The following is a 25,619-nucleotide window of genomic DNA, read 5'->3' as shown; positions in this document are numbered from 1 at the left end:
AAGGGGGGGTAGGATTCTTTCGGAGATATCAAAGACTGGAGAATTTAACTTAAGGTCAAATCCAATTTTGCTAGCACTTCACCAGCAAAAATGTTAACTAGGTATAAACATAACAACACTCAGAACAATCCAATTGATAGACTAAAAATTCAAATGTAAACTTTCTTGATTTCCCTAAAACTCGGGGAATTCGATCCCTAAAGCAAAAATCTAAAAGTTATGTTGTTCAATTTGCATCTATAATATATTCTGCTGATCAATTTACATCTATAAAATTCTGTAATGCTTCTAGGAACAACAGCCTCTTCAATGGACAGTGGTGGTCATCTTGCCTAGTGTATGCAGAAGTTTGTCACCATCAAGAAGAAATTCCATTGATATATGTAAGCATATCATGAAAACTGAATGTCCTTATCCATAAAAAAAAATTGTCTTTGCGGAGATGCTTTTTAGTGAAACAAAAATACAAATTGAAAATGGATAGTTCCAAAACTTTCATTTGGGCAAAATCTAAATGTAATTCTCCTTAATATAACATGAAGTTCAATCAAAATGTCAGTACAAGGAAAAAATTCCTACACCAAACATAATTAATAACACAAAGTTTGAATAAAAATTGAATTTTAATCAAGTATCATTTGCGAATTAGTGACACTTTGCAATTTAACTACAAGATGAACACATCACATTGTTAAATACAATCCCAGCCTAACTTCATATTATTACTAAACAAAGAGCTATACAGAGGTTAGTGGGGAGCGAGTACAATGGTGTCCCATGATCTAACAAACTTTTAACAAATGTAAACAGCATTAAAGATCAAGAACAATAGAATGAAAACTTACAAATTTGATCTAGAGCACAAAGTTTTCGCCTTTTACAGATTGAATGAAAACTTTTCGCCTTTTACAAATTTGATCAAGAGCAGAAATCGCCTTTTACAAATTTGGACACGAAGGGATGGAGACGAAGCTGGTTTTTTGTATGGAACTGGTATTTGCTGGTTACACGGTTTAGACAGTATTTTGGTTGGGAGGTGTATGGAGTCAAGTTGTGCCCAACACAATGGACAGACCCCGGCCCAACTCGGGGTTTGCCCAACACAATATGGAGTCTGGCAGTAACAGGACTCAAAAAGTAATTCAGTAGTTTTTGTAGATTTTGGTATTTTATAGAATGGGCTAGAGTTGTAGTAGCACTTTCATCCATAGTACAAAATATCAGGATATGGGTATTTATCGATACTCAATTTCTGGATATGTATCATGGATATATTCCTCTTTTTGGAGATATTTGACATTGTTTCACATACAAATATCAGAAATATATCCAAAATATCGTAGATATTGGATATATCCCTCTCTTTAGAGATATTTGACATTGTTTCACATGCAAATATCGTGGATATATCCAAAATATCGACAAATATCATAGATATTGTGGATATTTATTGATATATAATGATACATTATTTATATTTATTTGAAATATAATGGTAAATATTCCGTGAGCAGAGCGAACATTTTGGGAGAAGGGGGTTATCTTGGACAAAACCAACTTGGTTGGTTTAAATGCATCTGTCTCTCATCTCTTTCATTCTGCTTTTTTTCTTTCGCCTCTCTCACTCTCTTTTTTCCTCTCCCTCTCCAGACACTCTAAATCTCCACTCCTCCTTCTCCATCTCCACTCCTCCATCTTCCTCTCCCACTCCGCTCACCCCCACTGCTTAGCAGTATACTAGTAAATAAAATTATTATATATACAAAATATCGTTAAATATCTCAAAATATCACAAATATCATCAAAATATCGTCAATATTTGCTGTCGTATATATCTATGAACATATCGTAATATTTATATATATTTTTTCTGAAATTTGAATAGATATCCCCAAATATCTATGAACATATTGTAATATATCGGGATATTTTGTACTATGCTTTCATCATACTATACTAAAGTAGTAGCATATTTAAAATCCTGACATCTACGAAAAAAGTAAACGGGTGAATAAAACTAGAGAAAAGTAACCGGAACCCCGTTACAACAAAGCGAGAGGGAAACAAGATTCTGAATGGTGAATGAGGTCAAACAGTCAAAGTCCATTGAAAAAGGTCAAAAAAGTATCTACTGAACTGACGGAAACAGCATCATCAAATGGAAAACAGTAGTGTGGTTTATAGGCGATTGGATTGTATTTATCGTCATTTATTACCAATATCATACGAACCCAATAATAATAATAATAATAACTCGGCTCTTCATTTCGCGGTAAGACTTTTATTACTTCTTTCTTTCAATAATAATAATAGTAATACACTTGTGCATTTTCTAGACTTGGTTTGTTTCTGTTTGTCCCCAGAATTGTCTGGCCGGTGCTAGGGATGAATTATTTTCGAAGGATGTACCTGTAATAATAGGAGGGATGGTTTTGGATATCCATGCAAAACCATCTACTCCACCTCATCCAAGGACAACTACTCCTGGACAGGTATATATTTCACTAGTTTCAGAGTTTGTACTAGTGTTTGGTTGGACGGCATTGGCATGGGGAGGCTGAATATTATGGTTGGTAAGAGGATATTAAGGTCGGGGCTCATATTGGAGAGGAGATATACATGTTTACTCTTTTTCATATATAGGCTGAACGCTGAAGTTCCAAGCAAAAATGATTTTCTTTTTATTTATTGATTGGAACTTTCCTGTTCAGGTATACTATGTGGCAGGAGGAGTAGCAAGGAATGTTGCTGAATGCATGTCAAAGCTTGGAGCTAAACCTTTTATGATAAGCATTATTGGGCATGACATGGCAGGTGAAGTTTTGGTTGCTAATTCCTTAACAATTGAGATATAGTCCGGAATCAAACATATTCATCTTTATTTTACAAATCATAATACATAGGTGATAGATTTCATTGACCCTAATTTTACATACATGTTTACGTGTGCTGCTGATGTTTCTGTACCCCTAATGAGTTATTAGGCTATCTGGAACAAAAGGAACACTGATGAGTACAAACTTAGCAAGAAATGTTTAGTTGAAATAAACAAATCCAAGTGCTCTTGCAGGAAATTTGTTGATGGAATACTGGAAATCTGCTGGACTTAGTACCGAAGGTGAGTTGTTTTCATTACAATTGGAAGATTATTAATAGATGAGGTTACAGTTGGCACTATCTACTAGACTTCTAACCATTTTAGATACCTATCGCCACAAATTTGAGTTCTACATAAATTCGGTCCATAATTGAGAATGCAGATACAAATTGTTGACTCTAATACTTGTACTGCATGATTCTGGAAGGCATTGAAAAACGTCAAGATATCGGAACTCCAGTAGTCTGCAACTTATTTGATACCAATGGAGAGTTGACAGCTGCTGTTGCTAGTGTAGAAGCAATCGTAAGTTTTTTTTTAATTGCTTCATTGTTCCCCTATATCTATATTTTACTTGCCAGCTCATTGAAGAATAAGGTTGTGTTAGAAGGACCTTAAGTGCTTATATGGAAGTTATGCCCTTGAACAGGAGAAATACTTGACACAAGAATGGATTCAAAAGTTCAGTTGCAGTATAAGTTCTGCTCCAGTCTTGATGATTGATGCGAATTTGAATCCTCATTCACTAGAAGCTTCTTGCAAGAGTACATTCTATTTATTCTTTTGGGGGGTTATCCATCTTAGTTTTTTGTCTTTATCTATAGTCTTTGATTTTACTAAGCATCTGTTTAGCATGAGCAAGTTCTTTATTCACGAAAGTTGCAAGCTCAGCTTGTATTTTTGAGATTTAAACCATTGATTAGGATATCATAATGATACGTGCCTCTTCAATTGGACTTGTTTTCATAAAGCAAAATATTTCTAATCAGGTTAGAAATGGTTGAAGAAGCTGAGGAGGGTGATCTCCATGGTGAGGAGATTACCTTATTAAAACTCAATCTCCAAGTCATCTATATGTTGAAACCATGGATTGGCATCAGCATAACCCAATGTTAACTACATAGGGCCAGAATGTGGTGACGCCTCTAGTGCTGGTGTCCTCTACTTTACAAATGTTCGTCGACCTAGGTTGGGAGGGTTAAGCCGTTAAGGCCTTACCTAATTCTAATTCATTTTTTTCAAGCACTCATCAAAGATCAGCCCAAGCCACGTTGAGCCTAAATTTGCTCAAGCCAAACCGACCCAATTCACTTTTATGCCCAATCCAGGCCAACTTGACTCGAGTTTAACATTTAGGTCGAACTATAAGTTTATGTATGGAAGATTGTTATTCAATGAATAACTTTGCACGTATAACTCATCATTTTTGGTAAAAGTTGCATTAGATGTTATATATGTAGTCTCAAACCTAGGAAGGATAGCGTAGAATAGAGTTACAATTGAATAAAAAAGAATCAACTTTACAAGCTTAGTGATAGGCTCACTGGCTCAGCTTCATCAGGTTGGGCAATGAACCCAAGCCAACTCAAAGTTTTAGTCAAGCTTAAAGGTTGCCTAACCATACAAGTGTATATTATGCAAGCTAGAATGTATTCTTGTAGTTTATCAGCTCCAGTGAAGATACGAATGTCTGGATGTGTTTTATTGTGACTTCTTGCGAGTCTCGTTCCTTTAACTTGGGATGTTTATGTCTTATGTATTTGTTGTATAACAAGATTAATTGTAACAAAAATTGGTTTTCCAGCTTTTCCCTTTTGTGATTTAATTTAACTTTCTCTGGTTGGTACATATATAAGTATATAACTTAATTTCTTATCCATTTTTTTGACAATTTTCAGTAGCGGCAGAATCCAATATTCCTGTGTGGTTTGAACCTGTGTCAGTTACCAAATCCAAAAGAGTTGCTTCTATTGCCAGTTATGTGAGTAATACACTTACCAGTTATCACAAACTAATGAATTGTTCAAATTCATCATTTTAAAAAGTATATGTACATAGAGAAAATGGAGGTATGGGATAGCGCAAACGTCAATACTAGTATCTTGTCGCAATTGTAGTATCATAGATGAATTGTGGGGTAACAACGTGGGACTTCTGGGTTATGCTCTAGTAGGTGTCCCTTCATGGATTTTGTGTATAGGATCTGTCACACCAACTGGTGGTGTACCTTACCTATTTCATTTAGGAAAGGGTTTAGGTTCGGAGTTCACTTACAATTATTAAATATAAATGGACTATCTTCTCCAAATGTGCGATATAAGGGTGGTGCAACTGGAGGTTTTGCTTTTCAAGAGTACTCCTTTATTATTTGTAGAAAGCATACTTTCCAACTTTAATTTGGGAACCTTTCACAGATAACTTTCACATCACCTAATGAGGATGAACTGATTGCCATGGCAAATGCTATGTCACCTCAGGATAGATTCTTTCCAGTTCAAACCTCAAAAGGTGGCAGCAAACAATCAATAGAGGGTTTGTTCCACATGCTTAAACCAGCAGTATTGGTGTTGTTGGAGAAGGGTGTAAAGATAGTTGTTGTGACTCTAGGAGCAGATGGGGTGTTTATATGCACTAAAGATGGCCCTGGCTTTATTAAGAACCATTTGAGGAAGACAAAACCCAGTGCTTCTGGGAGACGCTTATTTGAAATGGTGATCGTTAATTGTCCTTCGAACAAGTTTGCTTGTGATAATAAGTTTGAATGGAGAAAGTCTCAGCTGTATGCTGTGCATTTTCCTTCACTTCCTACACCAGTTGTGAGACTAACAGGGGCTGGTGATTGCTTGGTTGGTGGGACCGTCGCATCAATTTGTGCTGGTTTGGATGTGATGCAAAGTATGGCAGTTGGCATAGCAGCAGCAAAAGCAGCTATTCAGGTGGAGACCAATGTACCTTCTACGTACTGCCTGTCTACAGTTGCAGGTATGGAAACAAATTTCTGTCAGTTTCACTTCTCATCATAGATAATAGTTACGATTTATGAAAGCGTTTGGCAAAACTTTTGAGAACAAACATATTTCCAGATCAACTGAACTATTTTCCTGACTTTTTTTCCGGACGTATTTGGAGAAGTGGCATACTAGTTCGCCTAGAAATGAGGAGTGAATTGGTCAATTACTTTACTTTGCATCTATAACTTGTGCAATTTGCAAATACTGTAGGTTTGGAAAATTGATACAACTAACAGAAATGGATTTCTTGATGCAAAATAGAATCTCATAATGAGAAATTGATTACTCAAATAATGTTAATATGATGTTGTAGACGAGTGTTAAACAATAACGAGAAAGAATTACAATATAGTTTTGTATTTACATGACATTGTGGAATTTTCACTTATGATAGTAATTAAGTTCCTTTAGTTCATCAGGGAATCAAAGACTCATCTAGTCTATTCTGGGTAAATTAAATGTGCTGAATATGATTTGTTGTTATGCAGAAGATGCAAGGCTGATATACTCATTGGCGAAAGTTGTGTGTGATGAATTATTGTTGTAATACCAAGAGTTATTTTCTATTCTAATGCAACAAATCGAACAGTCTAGTTTGTGGTTATCATTCAAGAAAAGTGGAACAGCTTCTCCAAATGATTGTAATCGAATTATTAAGTGTCCACAGATTCAAAGTGCTTCATAGTTACATATACCATCATATATCGGAAATACTACCCAATGTTACCTTGGCTTCTAACTGCATGCTCATGTTCTCAACATTACCTGAAGGTTTGGCTCGTGTATTCCCTGGAAATGAAGTGAGTGAACTTCTTGCCGAGTCCCTGCAGAAGTTGAAAATGTTATCGGGTGTGGTAGTGCTGTGAATATGGGTTTTGTACACAACAATTTTTGAGAGCCTGACATAGTTAGTCTATTAGTTTCGAGGAGCTGCTGAACCTGCATAGCAGGAAAGGTGATGATCTGTCAGTGATTGGCAGACTTCTACTTCTTGGAGTATTCTTCCCCACTATTATTCTTATATGTATCCTCTAGACATACTTTCTTCTATAATGATTCTGAATTTGATTGATAAAACATCACTAAAAAGAATGTGAGCGATTGTTGTTATTATGTTTTGTAGCAGATGCCTATTTAATGTTCTTTGGTTTTCGCAGAGCAATGTGCTAGTGCTTTAAGTTAGGCGGATTTGATGTAATTCCAGTTGCAAATTGAAAAATTCCACAAATGTTCATATGAGTTCAAAATTAAGTTTCACTCGGCTCTATCTAAATTTGATCAGAATGTATATACATAAATGAGCAAATAATTTCGTTGAAGTACTTAGAATATCATCGTTTACATTTTATTTCCCATCCAACTTTGTAGAACTGTTCGTAGTACTTCGTACAATTTCGGTAATTAAGGCTTTTTTTCGAACCTTCAATGGGTTTTGCAGGGTTGAATATATGGGTTTTGCAGAAACTTCTCTCGAGTATTGGAATCTGCTATTTCTTCTTCATTATTCTCTGGGACTTTTGTTTTCAGTGTGTAAATCTCTTTTTCATTGGCGATTTGAGCATGTTATATAAACTCCACCACCAAAAGTAAATTTCTAAGATGAATTGAGGGATGATGTTTTGTGAAAATAGTCTTCTCATAATGGATAATCTTTCTAACAAAAATTAACCCAAGGGAAAATGTTTAACCTTCTCAAAATTTGTTTTGAAATTTGAAAAATCTAAACCGTTGGATAATTTTACAACATTGTAAGCAAATTTCGATATGTCTAGACATCTTCACATGTGTTGATTTTTTTCTAATGATGATCTATATTATAGAGAGAATATCTCTATCAAAAACTAGCTTCTAATTCATTATTGTTTTTCATGGTAGAGTTTTTTTTAAATTCGTAGAAGTGGAATTCATACAACGGGGTGGGTGTTCAAAGCATTACTTCCTGTATACAAATGACTTAGCATGCAATTGAAGTGTCTTTCACGTCTTGTTGGCCATGTCTACTCTATTGTTGTTGAATTTTTGTCATTGGCCAATAACTTTTTTTGTCATTGGCCAATAACCTTTTTTTAACTAAGTTTGTATGTTTTACATCTATAAATTCTTCAAATTGCATGAGCCCATGAGGTAGTCTCAAATGAGTATTTTACCACTATAGAAATATCGAATTCCACAACTCTACAACCTCGCAAATGTCTAACTATTTTCCTCCCAATTAGCTGTAAAAATTGTTGTAGGGCACTATTTGTTTATTAAATTTTCGATTTCCCATTAACATTTTTTTTATGGGAAATAAGACACAGAGTAAAATATGCGGGACAAAACCTAATAAAAGTGAAACATCATATGGAGGGGGGATGAAGCCTAATTTTTCTTCGGTTTAGCATGGTTGTTTTTTACTTTTTTGTTGACTATGGAGTTGAAGAAAAATATAATGATTATGTTATTGTATGTTGAGTAATTACCAAACATAATAATGTCACGACATTGCCTGATCATTTCATTAAGATAATATTCAAAGTTTATCAAAGATGATAGATTAAACCATTTTATACCATTACATCATACATATTATTTATAAATGATATTGTATATATATTTACTATAGGATGTCTTAGGGTGAGGCATCTATCGGTATATTGGAAACCTCTAACCTAGATAAAAATTGATGTCATCTTTAAGAAGAAATAAAATGGTTAAGAAATGTATATGTTTTGCAATCATATTTTATCTAGGTTAGAAGTTTCCAAATGAGCTAAAATTTTGTGGAGATGATCTTTATGGTCAATATATCATATCCACAAAAAATTACGTTTTAATTCATTGTCTAGGTGAAGTATTACTTACGTACTTACTTTTAATTTAAAATAAGTATGTATTTCTAAGATCGGCCCTATATATATATATATATATATATATATATATATATATATATATATATATAGTCCCGCTCTTAGACGGACGTCCGTTTACGAACTTTACTTAAAAACCGAAATTTCGAAATACAAAATATATTCTCACGAAGGGTTTTCTCATGACTCGCTCCTTCTTTCTCCGAAGTCCAAACTTACCGTGAATGTTTCCCTCCCTCCTGACTCTCTTTCTCTCTCTCATGGGGTTCCTCTTCTCTCTATTTCTAATCCTAAAATTCTGATTAAAAAAAAGTTGCATATTCGCATGTAAAATATTTTGATTCATAAGTTGCATATTCGCGTGTAAAATATTTTGATTCATACTCAAAATGTTCAAATAAGAAAGGGAATTATTTATGGTCAAACTTTAAAACGAATAGTGTTTTAGTCTCTGACAGCAAGGACTTGTGGCAAGCTCGTAATGCGGTGAATCCTCCAGTAGAGGAGAATCGTTTTTGCATGGAAAAGCATCAAAAGCGCATGGATTTTTTTAACATTGATATCCTTGATATGAACTCTGGTGTGTTGACGACTGAAATGAAAGGACAGTCTTCGAGCTCATGCCCCATATTGCTCTTACAGAATAGGAACATACGAGGATCATGTGTTGGGTATGCTGCGATTTTCCTTCTTTCTTCCTCAATGTTTCATGATAAAAAGTACAATCTGTGTCCAAAATAACTGTAACTTGTTTCTGTATTCAATACTTTATGTGTCTGAAATCTGAATTGAAGACAATGGATCCTCACAAAAAAAATTAATGTGTAAGTTTCAATCCTCTTTCAGGTGGTCTCTCATTCTCCCGTTAACTTGGGTCAAGGCTTTTTGGGTTCCTCTTGTTAACCATGGAGCTCATCCAGTTGGCTTGAGAGAGAATCACTGGATTGCATGTGATGTAAGTTTATGCAACTCAACCTTCTTCCGACTTGTATATTTAATTTTTGTTAATATTGCCAATGTTAATGAAACTTTTGCACTGTAGGTTGGATTGCATTCTTTCCCTTTCAATTTCCCTGATTGCAAAGCACACTCATGCTTCATGGTTGCTGAGGCTATTGCCAATGATGAAAAAATGGATCTCTGTCCTATCGCTATGAGGCCTTCAAAAGTTCCTAGCCCACCTCCTTGGGACAACATCAAGCTTGCTTTTGAGACAGCCTCTTGGGAGAGTTACTCAAGACATCTACGAAGAGAATTCTATAGGAGAAAGGAATGGTTGTAATTCATTGGGTGATGCAGGCATAAAAAATTGTGACTCTGAAGCACTAGAGCAGGATGCTTATCCATTTAAAGGATTTGTTGCAAGGACATCCGATATTTTAAGTACTCACTTGAATAACATTTGTGGAAACCATTTACTTGTATTCCCTAATAAGAAACTGGGGAAAAAGACCAAGCTGTTAGAGAGCAGAGACAAGCTTGAGCTTGAGCTTGACCCTGAAAGGGCCGGCCAGATACCTCTTGACTGGAAACTATGTTTCCTTAGAGTTCTACTTTGTGCCTACAAGGAAGGTGCTTTTGAGGAAGGAGTTGTTATTTGTGCACCTCATCTTACCGATATTTTACTCTAGACGTCAAGGTTGGTTGTTGTATTTGGCTTCATCTTAGTTCAATCTGTTGTAAGGAAGCATATGTTGAGTATAAACACTAAAACCTAATTATTCGTTCAACTACCGGGAAGATGATATTTTTCATCAGCTCATTTATGTGAGATTTTTGGATGTAAATGGACTTGCATATACTTTTGGGTATCTTTTCACTTGTTGTTCTGAATTGTTGTAAATAATAAAGAAAGATAGAATTAGTTATATATGTTTTTTTTTCCTCTATTTCCTTGACGAAAATTTCTGATTCTCTTAAAGTAAGACAATAGAATGGTACTACTAGCATCCAATGGGTGCCATAGTCTTGTTTATTTTTTTTTCTAGGAAGATGGACTTTGGTGGGTAGATGAATTCCTTAGTGTTTTATGGTGTGGCATTGTTAATCTAAGAATGTGCCTTCTGTGCTTGATTAATGAATACTCTATGTAAAATATGCAGATCATATGTACATGAAGAGCAGCTTCAAATTCCACAGATCTATGTAAAATATGCAGATCAGATGTACGTAAGTCCGTGGATTGTCATTACTCTTGATTATGTAATTTAGGAACGAGGAACACTATGATAATGGGAACACTAGTAGAAAGAGCGATTTGTGTTTGTCGGTTACTTTGCTTAGTATCCGTTTTCAGCTAGGAGTGCAATTTATTGTAAGAAAGTCATCAAACTTGTAATCAATTATCTTGGTAGTGCCTGGTTAAGGGATGAAGAAGGCCCTCTCATAAAAGTAACTATATCAAGGTTTCGAAATTATTAGACCTCGACTGAGCAAACATAACTTTGTTAAATCTTCATCAGTAGAAAAAGAATGATATCCACGCTATAGAAGGATACAGCCCCAAGTACACTCCTACTGCTATCTCAGGCTGATGTTAATTATTTAGGTGAAATGAAATTCTGAAACAGGACGCCAACGAACATAGCCCCAGAATATATAATCCACCTCTAAGATTGATGTTTCAACAATATAATAATCATACAAGTAATCATTTTACTTAGCTATCTAGTCCCTTTTCTAATAGAGAACACCTAAACTTCGGCACCATTGGGTTCATAACAAAGGCGGGAATGTAGTTCCAAGAGGTGCCACATTCTCTTGTAATGGATGCATCACAGGGACTCTCAACTTGCAACCAGCAAAGTGATTACATGCTGCAAAGTTGGTATGGACTCTCAATTGGTATCACTAGGAGTTGTTTCTATGGAGACAGTAAACATGAGGCACAACATTACACTCATAGGTTACACTCAAAAATAAAAAAGTAACCGATTAGGAAGTCGAAAACAATCAACTTAAATTATCAAAATCATTACAATTAGCATGACTGCCTGATTGTTTTGAAACTAATTTACACACGAAGAGAGTAGTACAAAATAACACTTAAATAACTTTCATAACAATCCTGACGATTTTGGAAGAAAACTTGCTTTTTTTTGTATATCTGCTCCTCTGGTAGTAAAAGAAAAGAGGTCAAGACAGAATTCTCTTATTGAAGAATTATGCCACGTATCTCAAATATTCAAGCAACAACCTGTTCGCAAAATGAGATATCAACCAGCACAGGTGCACACTAACCCAGTGGTATGTATTGAGGCTCATGAATCATCCCTTTCCACCCTTATGAGGTGGCATCCCTGGTTTTGAGATGTTGCTGAATCCTATTTTTCCTTTCTTATCAGAGGGCTTCAGGATCCGAAAGGAACATATTAACGAATCATCTACACTCATCATTGCATCAGCATTGTCAAACTCGCCCGCAATAATTTGGCGCAGAGAATATAGTCACCTTTGCCGATTGGCAAAGAATTCGTATCCATCTTCTACTACCTGGTGAGACCGGCAAATGAGATCAAGGTCATGTTTCGAAAGAAACTCTGCAACCTTGTCAGGTCCAAACGTATATGATACACCTCTGTCATTTTCTCCCCAACCTTTGACGTCTTTGTCGGGATCAGCCCAAAGCAAATCACCGAGCAAACCCCGATCCGGCACATCTATCGGCGAGCAATATTCCAAATCTGATCCAAACTCCTCGGATCTGAGACAAACCCCCATGCATGCAAAGAATCTTTTCATCAATAAGAGCCGCCATAGGTAGGCGGTTGAAGCGATCGATAAAATACCTTCCAAAGCCGTACATTAAACCTCCTCTTGCACTCATCATAAAACCCATATATACGGTTAATGGAAGCACATTCATGGTTGCCTCTCAGAAGAAAAAAATTCTCTAGATACTTGATCTTGTTCGCTAGGAGAAGGCAAATGGTCTATAAGCTCTGCTTACCACGATCTACATAGTCTCCCAAGAACAAATAGTTTGCCTCGGGAGGCAACCCACCATACTCAAACAATCGGAGCAGATCAGAATACTGGCCGTGTATATCACAATAAATAATTCCCTTTCTTGTTTGAACATTTTGAGTATGAATCAAAATATTTTACACACGAATATTCAACTTTTTTTTAATCAGAATTTTAGGATTAGAAATAGAGAGAAGAGGAACCTAATGAGAGAGAGAGAGAAAGAGAGTAAGGAGGGAGGGAAACAGTCACGGTAAGTTTGGACTTCGGAGAGAGAAGGAGCGAGTCATGAGAAAACCCTTCATGAGAGTATATTTTGTATTTCAAAATTTCGGTTTTTAAGTAAAGTCCGTAAACGGACGTCGTCTAAGAGCGGGGCTGTATATATATATATATTGCTTGTAGGCCCTTGCATACGCGCACCAGCTCTTTTGAAAATATTTAGATTTTTTTTAGAAAATTGGGACTACTATTTTAGTCACTAACCTGTTTTAATTTTATAACAAATTGTTTTTAATTAAGTTTTAAAAACCCATTTTTTCAATTGGGAGAGAGATTCTATTTTAATAGGAGAAGGATTCCCGAGAGAAATTCCCGTTGTAAAAAAAGATTTCCATTTCAAATAAGAGAGAAATTTCTGTTTTAATAGGAGATGACGTGGAATTTTAATAGAGCTCAAAAAATACCCCTTATGGAAGCTTTAATATTAAGATATAGATATAATGAGAAAATAACGTCTCTAATGTATGATAAAAAAAATTGCTCACATAGTCATACAAATAATAGGGTGTATTAAAAGTTAGTTGGTTAGGATCCACAGTTTGAATAGATTATAATATCTCGTTTGATTTTATTGAAAAAAAAATATATCATTTGAAGAAATGATATGATGATGATAAATATCTCAAATCCAATGTCGTTAGGTGTAAGAAAACCACCCCCATGCTTTTCGATGTACAAATTCCATCTCCATGTTTTTAGGTAATTTGCGATCATGTATTGTTAGTTGAACTTTTCTAACTTCAATATGATATAGTAGTAACTGACCATTTAATCATGATTTTATTTTATTTTTTCCTTGTTTAACAAAAACTTTGAACAAATTTTCAATTTGTGCATGTCATCCTTATGTGCAAAGGCTATGCTAATCATGTATAGGTGGATATGATATTCAAAATAAACATATTTGACATCTTTAAGAAATACATATTATGATTTATCTAATTTTGTCTCATTTTTTTAAGGGACTTTTAACATAGATTTTTGTAACTTTTGAATTTGTTTAAAAATAAATTTTAAAATAATAAATTATAAAATAGTTGGAGAGAGAGAGATGGTTATAATAATTATATATTGTAACTTTCTCATCTTTAAAACATAATTAACTCCCGCAAAAGTAGTGTGAGGCTACCCACGAGGTAAGTGAACTTTTATAGCCAGAATATTTAGAGTATTTTAGGTTTTGGTCCTCCTACATAATTGGTATTTAGAGTTTGGTCCGCACTAATCGGTTTATTAGGTTTTGGTCCTCCTAACTAACAGTCAACCAAGTTGACACATGTCTCACACACGTAAAGGTATGATGGGTATTTACAAAATCTCTACAATTGTATGAGACCATTCATATCCAATCTCCTCATCTTTTTCCTTGCAGTGTAGACTTGGGATATACTAGATATATTTTCACGATACATATTCTTGATGGAATCCAAAATTTGTTTAGCCTTTATTCCACACTTACTCATCTCTGACAAGTACTCGAACTCTTGAACGGTCATACGGTAACTTACATGGCAATGGTACACATAACCGGGCTCTGCAGTAACATCGAATGGATACGACGCATTAGAATGTAGAAATGAAAACCGAACTAAGATCTTAGTAATGCATCCCGGGATCATTTTGTACACATTTTCCCACCCACTTTCATGCGCGGGCACCGCAATCCGTTTGCCTTGTGCATACTTGTCAATATTGCACTTGATCGCATCGTTCTTCTTAGTCAATCATTGTCGAAACACATCCACGTTAACTAACTTTCTCTGTTCCAATGCAACGAATAATCCTAAATGAACATGCAACGGATGATTGTCCTTCGTTAAATTAATCACATTCCACAATTCTGTAGTCCCAGTTTTAGGAGTTTCTGTAACAGGTTCCTCATACGATTTTCCATTCAAGTATAAATGAGTTGGCTCATCAGTGCTACTAGTGTATTCGTACATTGCAATGTACCTCGCATTTGATACGGTGGAGGTATCTGGTCGTGGATACTTAGTCAGCTTTACTGGAACGCGCGATGTGTCAACTACTCGTTCTGGTCTTATGATGAACTTCATGACTTTTCCATTGATTTCATCTGCAGGATCACCAGATGGGTATGGATAACGTGCATCGTTGGCTAATATTCGTTTCTCCAGATTTTGAAGTAGAAAAGTCAATGATCGATCACATCAGCAATTTCTGATGGCGCAAGCAAAATATTCTTGGTAACAACTGGATGTGCCAAATAAGTAGAATCAGATGCCACGTGAATGAATGTCATGCCGTTGGTGAAGAAAAATCCAAAGAACCAGGCGTTGATGCATGTCCTTCAAGGGTCTTCGCCAATACATGGTTGTGAATACCATTTCTAATTTATATTTTCCAACTATCGATAGTGCCGCGTTGGAAAACACCTTTTAACTTAAATGGACATTCCGATTTATTGGTTCCTGTCCTTCTTTTATTAGCCCTCCCTTCACCTTCCTTTTTTGCGACCGATACACACCCGAGCATTCGCAAGCCAAATTCAATATTGCTACTCGGTTTCTTTTAGCATACTCCGACTTTTCAATTACCACAACCACAACCACATTAACTTGTTTTCCTCTAGCGGTTGCCCAACCAATTGCCTCGCTACGTGTATGAAAGACCTAAACACATAAAACAACACCTATTATTAATACACTAATAAAATTACATTTAGAAATTAAAAAAAAAATGAAATCAATGCTTACTCCATCATACTTCTTATGTAGTAAAAATTTATGTTGTATCACTTAAAATCGATTGACAATCCACGACACTCGAGTTTGCAGAGGATCAGTTCTCGAATAGCAGCAAATGATCCTATATATAGAATAAAACAAAAGTCTAAAACAATTTGTGTAATTAATGAGGGATTTCAAAGTCACAAAAAAAAAATGAACTTCTCACTAAATTTAGTCCAAACAACCTAGCCACATCAGCCAATAGGGTTCCTAAACGACCCACCCAGCCATGTAGTTCCATAGAGGGTTCAAACGACCCAGTCATGTAATTCCATAGAGTCCCCAAACGACCTAGAGGTGTCATTTGGGATCGGGTTCTAAATGTTGTTGATTCATTCATTCAAGTGTTTTGCATTAATTCATTCATTCAATCAATCAAGTGTTTTGCATTCATTATAATCAATGCTCTCTTGTAAATTCATCAATTCAATCAATCAATCAAGTGTTTTGTGTTCATTCTAATCAAGTGTTACCTCGTTATTTAGGTTTGCTTATTTTTGTCATTGACAATTTCTCGGCATCTCATTTGCTCGACTAGTCGTATATTATATTTCTTCAACTTCTTCACCTCCACCTTCAACATTTTTTTGCCACTTATTCACTCTATATTGGTTGTTATTCACTTTCAACATTTATTCTATTTTCTCTTTTTCTAATTTGTTGTTGCACCTCAAATATATGCTTCTCCTTCATCTTCGTGTTTCATTTAGGATTTTGATTGGGTATTCTATGTAGAGAAACTTGAGTATTCTATGTAAGGAGTAAGGATTTTGATGAAAAAAAAAGAGAGTAAGGAGTAAATGAGAAACTTGAGTATTCTATGTAAAAATATTTAAATTTTGATATATTTCGAATAATTGAGTGAAATATGTTTGTAAACTCTAAACCCCAAACTAGTTTATTATTCTCAATTGAAAAAAAAAATAGAAAATAACAAGTTTAAATATAAAACAAATTATTATTTTAGATTTGGATAATTGAGTGAAATATGTTTGAAATTAAATTTTTTTTATGTCGGTACGAAATTTGTAAACCCTTAATCCTAAACCCCAAACCCCAAACTAGTTTATGATTCACAGTTTGAAAAAAGAAATGAAAAATAACAAATTTAGATATAAAACAAATTATTATTTCGAATAATTAAGTGAAATATGTTGGTACAAAATTTGTAAATCCTGAACCCTAAACCCCAAACCCCCAAACTAGTTTATGATTCACAATTTGAAAAAGAAAATAAAAAATAACAAGTTTAGATATAAAACAAATTGTTATTTCGAATAATTAAGTGAAATATGTTGGTACGAAATTTGTAAACCCTTAACCCTGAACTCTAAACCCCAAACCCCAAACTCCAAACTAGTTTATGATTCACAATTGAAAAAAAAAAGTTTAGATATAAAATAAATTATTATTTTAGATTTTGACATGTTTTGATTACATGTTTTAATTTGATTATATAGACTAGTAAACAGGCACGTGCGTTGCACGTGCTAGGAAAGAAAAATTGGGAAAATGAATGAACGCATGTAAATTAGAATAGCAAATTAAAAAGTTCAGTAAGAAAAAAGCACTTCAATACGCTAGTTGTATTCTTTGTTCGATTCGATTTTTGATGTTCTACTATCAGTTCTTTTTTTTTTGTTGGTTTAAATAAGTAAGTAGCTTGGACAGAGAGAGAATTTGTAGCTAGCTTAAAAAAACAATTTTTATTTACTTATTTATTTTTTTATTTAGAAACGATCACATTTGACAACAATTAGGAAAAAATGCGTTAGACACTGTTAATATTTGGAGTGAATTGAATGTGTTAATAATAGCTTTCCGGAAGATGGTTATATGGCAAGACTATAATTTAAAAACTTTCAATATAATGTGGATCTTATTTCATGTGTATGGAGATTGAATGATGATGGAGTGTTGTTTTTTTCAATCCATCTAAATGGAGGCGACAAAAGGAATAAATTATGGATGCTAGCTAGTTGCATTGTTGAATTCTTACATTGGTTATTGGTCCCCATTTTAAAAATGTTATTAGCACGCAACTCCACGTGCAGAACTTTGGAAGGTTTTGGGCTTCAACTTGATTAACATAATGCAATGCAATGTTGGTTCTTTGAGAGTCAAATTAAGTGTAATGACTGAGTAGTTAGCAGCAGGTGCAGAGTGCACGACGAAGGAGTGTAGAGGCATTATAAGCGTGATCCATTGTGTATAATCACTATGCTATGCCTAGATGATTATAGAAACATTCTGTCAAGTGGCAACAATTTGATTCTAGAAATATCCATAATACAGACTGGTGTACTGGGAAAAATGGTAGTGTTATTCGTAAAAAAATAATTGTTGGACTCGTATTAAAAACTCTAATATTGCTTCAACGAAAGATGAGACATGCCATGATTGGTAATTTCAGGTATGCACATGCAGCTTTGGGCATAACTTCATATTAATCATCATAACAAATTAATCTAAAAGTTTTAAAACTGTAACACCCAAATTAAGCTTAACTACAAATACCCAGATCGCTAAATAAGTTGACTAAAGAAATGGAGATATACCAATGGAAAGATTTCATTGGTTTAATGAGAGTAACGAGTTTGGCATATCCCTTGATGAGTTGATCAATCTGGTCTTGGGTAATCTCGTCCTTAAACTTTGCCATCAATTCATGTTTCACCAATCCAGTCGCTTCCTCCATTTCTATCTCACTATTATCTCCAAGAAATGAGAAATGCGGCCTTAGCTAGCTACCTCCTTTCACTGTTATCTCTCTCCTAGAAATGAGAAGTGATCTAGGAACTGGCGACTTTTTTTGGATATGGGCTTCAAAACTCAAAGCAGCCCACTTTGAAATTGGAACTTCGAAGTTCAAACATGCAAAAAGTATTGAATGCTTATCTGCGTTTCAACAACTTTTAAATCAATTAAGAACTGTAAAAGAGTTAATTGGCTTCTAAATCATTCATTTAGTTGGTTAATTTAATACTGGGCTTTCAGGGGGAAAAAAAAAAACCTTCAGTATCTAACTTTGTTCTACAAATAGATTAGGATTGAACTGCTAACTATTGATGGGAGGTTACACAGAGAGTACAGATATCTGAAGTGTAAATTCAAGAAAAAGCACGAGGTAAATATTATTTCAGATTAATAGCAAAAGGCATGATATCCATTGTTCTGGCTCCCCTTGAGTGTATAGAGAAACCCTGTAAGGAAAATAAATAGAAACTAAAAGTCGCTGCAATTGAAAAGCTCTAGAACCATTTCCATAAACAAACATGAAGAACAATTCTCAGATATAAGGAGCGCCATTTACACAGAGGCTGAACTGTGAGTACCATGTAATACAAATGTAGCAAACCAAGCCAATACACTTTTTGGAACTTCAATTTCTATCAGCCTTCTCGTATTCTCATCTTACGAAGCACTGAAAGTTTGGGCCTAGTGATCAAGAAATTAAACTGTGGCAGAACTATTCACAGTCTGAAATAGCCTAGCAGGTATAAAAAAATATAGATACAAACAAAACCAGGTACAACCCTCACTGTTTTTCGTTCTCTTGATTAAGCCACTGTTTCGGCAGTAAACTGCTTCAACACAACGAGAGCAATGGTAAAGAACGCACTAAGAAACAAATGAATTTGATGTTGGGGGAGATGAAACTGAACCAAATAATGGCTGCCTACGTACCCAAGATCTATTCTCTAAGGATCAAGTTTCAACGTAGTTCCTTATGAAAAACAGTTTTGTATTTATATAGGTAGAGCAGAGAGTCCTTGTAGCTCAAGTAATCTTATAGCTTGAGTAATTGAAAATATCCGGGTTGGATAAGGTAGGAAGAATTTAAATCTACTAAGTCGGTGGTTGAGGCAAGAAGGAGATAAAGAGATAAAACAAAGGTAGGAAGTGATAACCACATTCATGCAACGAATTTAAATCCGGAATAGGAAGTGACAAGCACGAATTTAAATCCGGATTAAGAAGTGATAAGGTGATAAGCACGAATTTAAATCCGGATTAAGAAGTGATAAGCTCCGTAACTTGTAACAGTGGACGAACACAACAAAAACATAACTCGCGAAGGAAAAAAAATAATGACGATTAGGAAGTGATAAGCTCCGTAACTTGGAACAGTGGACGAACACAACAAAAACATAACTCGCGAAGGAAAAAAAATAATGAAGCTGATGAAAATTTTCGTTCAGAAAAATTCTCGTAGAAAGATCGGCAGAATACCTTAGAAAAAAAAATGACGCTGACGAGAATTTTTGCTCGGAGAATTTTTCGTAGAAAGATTGGCAGAATGCCTTGAGAAAAATAACGACGTTGACGAAAAAATAATGAAGCTGACAAAAATTTTCGCTCGAAAATTTTTTCGTAGAAAGATCGGCACAATGTTTTAGAAAAAATAACGACGTTAACGAAAATTTTCTATTGGAAAATTTATTAGAGAAAGATCGGCACAATGCCTTAGAAAAAATAATGACGTTGATGAAAATTTTCGCTAGGAAAATTTTTCGTAGAAAGATCGACAGAATGCCTTAAAAAAAATAACGGATCTGTCAAAAAAATTCTCTCGGAAAGTTTCTCGTAGAAAGATCGGCAGAATGCCTTAGAAAAAATAATGACACTAACGAAAATTTTCGCTCGGAAAATTTATCAGAGAAAGATCGGCACAATGCCTTAGAAAAAATAATGACGCTGATGAAAATTTTCGCTCGGAAATTTTTTCGTAGAAAGATCGGCACAATGCCTTAGAAAAAATAATGACTGCGGAAAATAGTTAACCGAAAGCTAAAGCCGGGCGATGCAGATTTCGAAGAAGAAAATGAAGATTTAATCGAACGACCGTAAGACAATTGACAGAGACAATTGATTAGGTAATTGTGTGAATGTAATACCATAGAGCTACAACTTCTTTTGATGAAAAATAACAATAAAGTATGGATTTGCTATTGAATATTGTTGTTGTGACAGATAACATACCTGCGGAAAACTGACAATGTTGTTGATTTATGTAGTTGAAATGAAATAGAACGAGACGCCTCCATGTAGAGAAAAACGCCCTCAATGCTAACTTAACTCGGCAAAATTAGACTAAGCGAGTGAAAAAACGTTCAAACTTCGACTGGCAAAAAAAAAAAAAAAAACGCGGTGACTTAGTCGGATATTGTCATAGTGATAGTAACGAACTAAGCGAGCGTAAAAACGTTCAAACTTAGGCCCGACGGTTAAACGTAGTAACCGTCGATTTTGTCGCGATAGATAATAATGACTAAGCGGCGTAAAAAGGTTCAAACTTAGACCGACAAAGCTAAATGTGGTAACTTCGTCGATTTTTTAAGTAATGATAGTAATGAACTAAGCCGCGGCATTAAGCGCGTTCAAACTTAGACTGATGAAGCTAAATGTGGTAACTTCATTAAATTTTTTCGTAATGAGAATAACGAACTAAGCGAGCGTAAAAACGTTCAAACTTAGACTGGCGAAGTTAAACGTGGTAACTTCGTCAGATTTTGTTATAGTGATAGTAACGAACTAAGCGAGCGTAAAAGCGTTCAAACTTAGACTGGGGAAGTTAAACGTAGTAACTTCATTAGATTTTTTCGTAATGAGAATAACGAACTAAGCGAGCGTAAAAACGTTCAAACTTAGACTAGCGAAGTTAAACGTGGTAACTTCGTCAGATTTTGTTATAGTGATAGTAACGAATTAAGCGAGCGTAAAAGCGTTCAAACTTAGACTGGGGAAGTTAAACGTAGTAACTTCGTCAGATTTTGTCGTAGCGATAGTAATGATTAAGCAAGCGTAAAAAACGTTCAAACTTAGACTGACACATAGCTAGTAAATTCGTGGACAGCAAAAGTTCGATACGGCAATTATTCACCTAAGATTCGAAATTTTCAACAATAATACTTTTAAATATTCGGTCCAATAAAACGCTAACGGTAAAAATACGATATACGTGTTTTAAACGGGTATAATACGAATGCATTCCTTTAAAATTCAGCTATATATTTTACATTTAAAATTTTGATATATAAGTATATAACATTTTTATTTTTATTTTTACAATTTTATTCATGAAAAAATAATACAAATGTCAAATTTTTTGTTCTACTTACTATTACTAACACATTTATTTTTGGTTCCAACTAAGGCCCGGTCCAACCAATTCGCAAATTAAACCGTATCATTCAAAAATTTGCCAAATTATTCATTTTTTTCGCCAAACCTTATAATTTGTGAATAATTCGCGAATAATTCGGCAATTATAAGCCTAGCCCAACCAATTCGCGAATTAAACCGTATCATTCAAAAATTCGCCGAATTATTTGTTTTATTCGCCAAATCTTATAATTCGGCAAATTACTAGCTATGGACTGACAAAGCTAAATGTGGTAACTTCATCAGATTTTTTCGTAATGATAGTAATGAACTAAGTGAGCGCAAAAACGTTCAAACTTAGACTGACGAAAAGATGCTGCAAAAGTGATGTGTCTTGACCCTTCGCTTCTAACGACGGCGGAGAGATAAGCCAATGAATCTGCATGACGTAAGTCATTTCGGGGTCTTTGAGTGATAGAGATGCTATCAAATTGTCGAGCAAGACTATGTATGAAACTAAGATACGCCGCCATACGCTCATCTCTTGCTTCAAAAGACCCACCAAACTGATTGACAACAAGACGAGAATCCGTGTATAACTGGAGCTTTCGCGCCCCCAGTGTCAAAGCTGTTCTCAAGGCACAGATGGCAGCCTCATACTCGGCTTCGTTATTTGAAGCGGAGAAGCTACGTCGCACAGATTTCCCAATCTTTTCTCCACCAGGTTTAACAAAAAATGCATCCAATTCCAGACTCAGATTTACTATGGGCGCCATCTGAGTAAACAATCCATAGGTCAATGGGATTAGGAATTGCGTTTTCATGTTGGTCTTCGTCGCCCCCAATTATTGGCGGCAGAATGTCTTCCATAGATTCTTCCAAGTATTTCTCCAGTTATTGCAATGCCATCTCACAATCAACGTTCCAAGTTGCCGCCCCCTTTAAAGTCTGGAAGAAGGGATGACAACGATCGAAATATTTAGAAATAAATATATGAAGAGAGGCAAGCCAACCAGTAAGTCGTTGAATTTTCTTCTTATTTTTTTGGTGATGACATATCAATAACAGCACGTATCTGATCAAGATTAGCCTCAATACCTCTACGAGTCATGAGGTATCCCATAAATTTTCCAGAAGAGAGGCCAAAAGAACATTTGGCGGGATTGAGTCTCATGTTATACTTGTTAAGCCTATCAAAAACAAGTTGAAGATCGGAAAGATTATCACCAGTATGCTTCGATTTAACGACTATATCATCGATATAAGCCTCCATTATTTTTCCCAATAGATCGGAAAAAATTATATTGACAAGCTTTTGGTAGGTTGCACCGGCATTTTTCAGACCAAAAGGCATAACAGTGTAGCAAAAAATGCCTTGGTCGGTGATGAAGGCGGTGAACTCTTGGTCATCCACATTCAAAGATATCTGGTAGTACCACGAAGAAGCATCCATGAAAGATAGGCGTTGGAAGCCCGGCGGCGTTTACCGCCTCGGAAATTCGGCAACGGGATACGGATGAATCGGACAAGCTTCGTTAAGGTTCAGATAAACTTTATGATGAGTGGGAAGTTACATCAAAGGGACTTCGTGCTAAGTGGGGTGAAATCCATTTTATCCAGAAGATTTTAAACGCATGCATCCCGGTTGAGCCTATGTGGAAAATGACACCTGCCATTACCTCTTACAAGAGTTAGAGATTTTAGGCGGTATACACGTTCGGGTCCGACTGGAGATTGTCTTTTTCTTTGCGTGTAACCAGTTTATCTAGGTCGGTAGTTTGTCTGGGATTGTGGTATTCCATCTAGTTGCTTCTGTGACACCTTCCATCCCTGCCAAGTCGGACACATGCAGGATGGCGCTTTTCTCAAATCTGCGAGGTCGGCCTTCCCTGTCAGGTCGGTCCAGTCTAGGATGAAGGTTTTCCTTATACTTTCTTCCGTGATGCCTTTTTTCCCTGTCTGGTCGGACCTGTCTAGGATGGCGATTTTCCGCAAATCTGCAAGGTCGGCCTTTCCTGTCAGGTCGGTCCAGTATGGGATTAAGGTTTTTCTTATACTTTCTTCCGTGACGCCTTCTTTCTAGGGCTGGTCATCGAGCTACCCGAGTCGAGTATTGCCATGCTCAAGCTCGACTCGCACCTTTAGCAAGTAAGCTCAAGCTCGACTCGAACTCGACTTCGAGCTTAATATGGAGCTCAAACTCGACTCGTCCAATTGTACTAATAGCTCGAGCTCGACTCGTTTTGCACTACGAGCTTGAGTTCGAGCTCGAGCTCGAACTCGAGTTAAGCTCATTTATACTCATCTAAACTCAAACTCGAGCTTAAACTCAAAAAATATATCAGAGACATCAAACAAGACTCAACATCAAATTTACTTAAGAGTCTACTCTGGAAAAAAAAAAATACCCTGCGAGACTACATATAACATTCCATTGCAATTCAATTTAAGTTCATAGTGCCATATAATATTAATACTATAATCCACAATCCATTACCTATTACATTCCACAATCCAAAAGACTTTAATACCAAAAACAAGTAAGACTATGTCAATCTATGACTCTATCATCCAAAGACTTTTATGAACAAAAAAAAAAGTCAGACTATATCAATCTATGATGCAACTTTGAGTCTTTGACAACTGCAACATCTTGCTTTGAATATGTGCACATTGATCTTTGTCTTTGCCTTCTAAGGCGTCAACATGCAAGCAAAACTCCAATCACTAGAACACAAAAAAAAACATGTAATTGTACTATGTACACAAGGCTCCCTCACCTGACACAAAAAAGAACCTGCAACAATACACAAAGTGTTAGGTGCATAGGGGTAAATGATATATAGCCTAAAAAGATATGGAAAGTGGTGGCAATACCATATTACCATAGAACTGACAAAGAAACAACCTCCCATTTTCATCCTTAAGTAGATTATAAAGTCAAAGGGAGGCTCACTTACTATCATTCGCAAAACTTACATTCATTCCCAAACCTTCTTGCAAGAGTTAATCATCATTATTCTCTTCCTCAACCCACAAAGTAAATTAAACGCCCAATTTTATATCACAAGATAAATATTACAAAAGCATTATAACACATCAATTTAAACAGAAAAATCAATTAAGCATTTACATTGAACAACTCTTCAATCCCACTATCACCGCAAGAACCAATCTCCCCAAGAAAGCAAAGCTTCAACTGCATCAGCCTTTAATGAGCTACGATACTGATCAAGAACCCTACCACCAGCACTAAAAGCTGATTCCGAAGCAACGGTGGTAACCGGAATAGAGAGTATGTCCCTAACCAGTTTTGAAAGGTGTCGAAACTTAAGAGTATTTGCTTTCCACCAAGTTAAAGCATCAAAATCAGCATCCTCTTCTCCAGGTAGGTAAATGCTTTCTTCTAGGTATATGTCTAACTCAGATTTGTTTGGCTGAACCATATCCAATTGCCTCGCCCACGTATCAAACTCATTCCTACTCTTAGTTTTCACCTTTGAAGCACCAACTCCACTACCACTAGCTACACTACTAGCACTTCTTTCTGCATCTTTTGAAACATAATCATTAAACAAGTCGTACAAAGCATCTTTAACCTCATCTTTACATTTCTGAAGTTTATCGGGTGCATAAATCTTAGGAAAACAGAAATTAATCAATACCATCTTATACCGAGGATCTAAAACTGCTGCAAGTGCCATTAACAGGTTGCACTCTCCCCAATATTTGTCGAACTTATCCTTCATCTCCTTAGTCATGCTCCTAATATACTCTC

The 25,619-nt window shown here is 35.5% G+C and overlaps 3 protein-coding genes and 1 pseudogene across 4 annotated transcripts; 2 read left to right on the top strand and 2 right to left on the bottom strand.

Moving 5' to 3' along the window:
• The first annotated feature begins 2,001 nt into the window (after positions 1–2,001).
• Positions 2,002–7,002, top strand: LOC147514628 (pfkB-like carbohydrate kinase family protein). Of its 2 annotated transcripts, none has more exons than XM_086584375.1 (9): positions 2,002–2,272; positions 2,364–2,492; positions 2,712–2,814; positions 3,071–3,118; positions 3,306–3,403; positions 3,528–3,642; positions 4,777–4,859; positions 5,293–5,860; positions 6,381–7,002. In XM_086584375.1, exons 1-9 carry the CDS (start codon positions 2,159–2,161, stop codon positions 6,434–6,436), a joined length of 1,314 nt encoding a protein of 437 aa, XP_086440501.1. In that variant the 5' UTR covers positions 2,002–2,158; the 3' UTR covers positions 6,437–7,002. The 2 variants fall into 2 exon arrangements, with proteins under 2 accessions (XP_086440501.1, XP_086440493.1); XM_086584367.1 differs by having other exon boundaries at positions 6,378–7,002.
• LOC147514627 (ribonucleases P/MRP protein subunit POP1-like) lies at positions 6,633–10,369 on the top strand. The gene is made up of 5 exons (XM_086592640.1): positions 6,633–6,751; positions 9,197–9,409; positions 9,585–9,693; positions 9,781–9,967; positions 10,038–10,369. The coding sequence occupies exons 1-5, from the start codon at positions 6,633–6,635 to the stop codon at positions 10,367–10,369; spliced, it is 960 nt and encodes a 319-aa protein (XP_086448766.1).
• A 1,493-nt stretch (positions 10,370–11,862) lies between these two features.
• Positions 11,863–15,043, bottom strand: LOC147514626 (serine/threonine-protein phosphatase PP1 pseudogene; annotated as a pseudogene).
• A 9,956-nt stretch (positions 15,044–24,999) lies between these two features.
• Positions 25,000–25,602, bottom strand: LOC147514625 (zinc finger BED domain-containing protein RICESLEEPER 1-like). Its single transcript, XM_086592639.1, has one exon. The coding sequence runs from the start codon at positions 25,600–25,602 to the stop codon at positions 25,000–25,002; it is 603 nt and encodes a 200-aa protein (XP_086448765.1).
• Positions 25,603–25,619: the final 17 nt, after the last annotated feature.

The sequence above is a fragment of the Coptis chinensis genome, chromosome 2 (genome assembly GCF_015680905.1).
Source record: "Coptis chinensis isolate HL-2020 chromosome 2, ASM1568090v1, whole genome shotgun sequence".
NCBI classification, from domain to species: Eukaryota; Viridiplantae; Streptophyta; class Magnoliopsida; order Ranunculales; family Ranunculaceae; genus Coptis; species Coptis chinensis.
The sequence above is the reverse complement of the archived record's forward strand: the minus strand, read 5'-3'. Positions and strand labels throughout refer to the sequence as shown.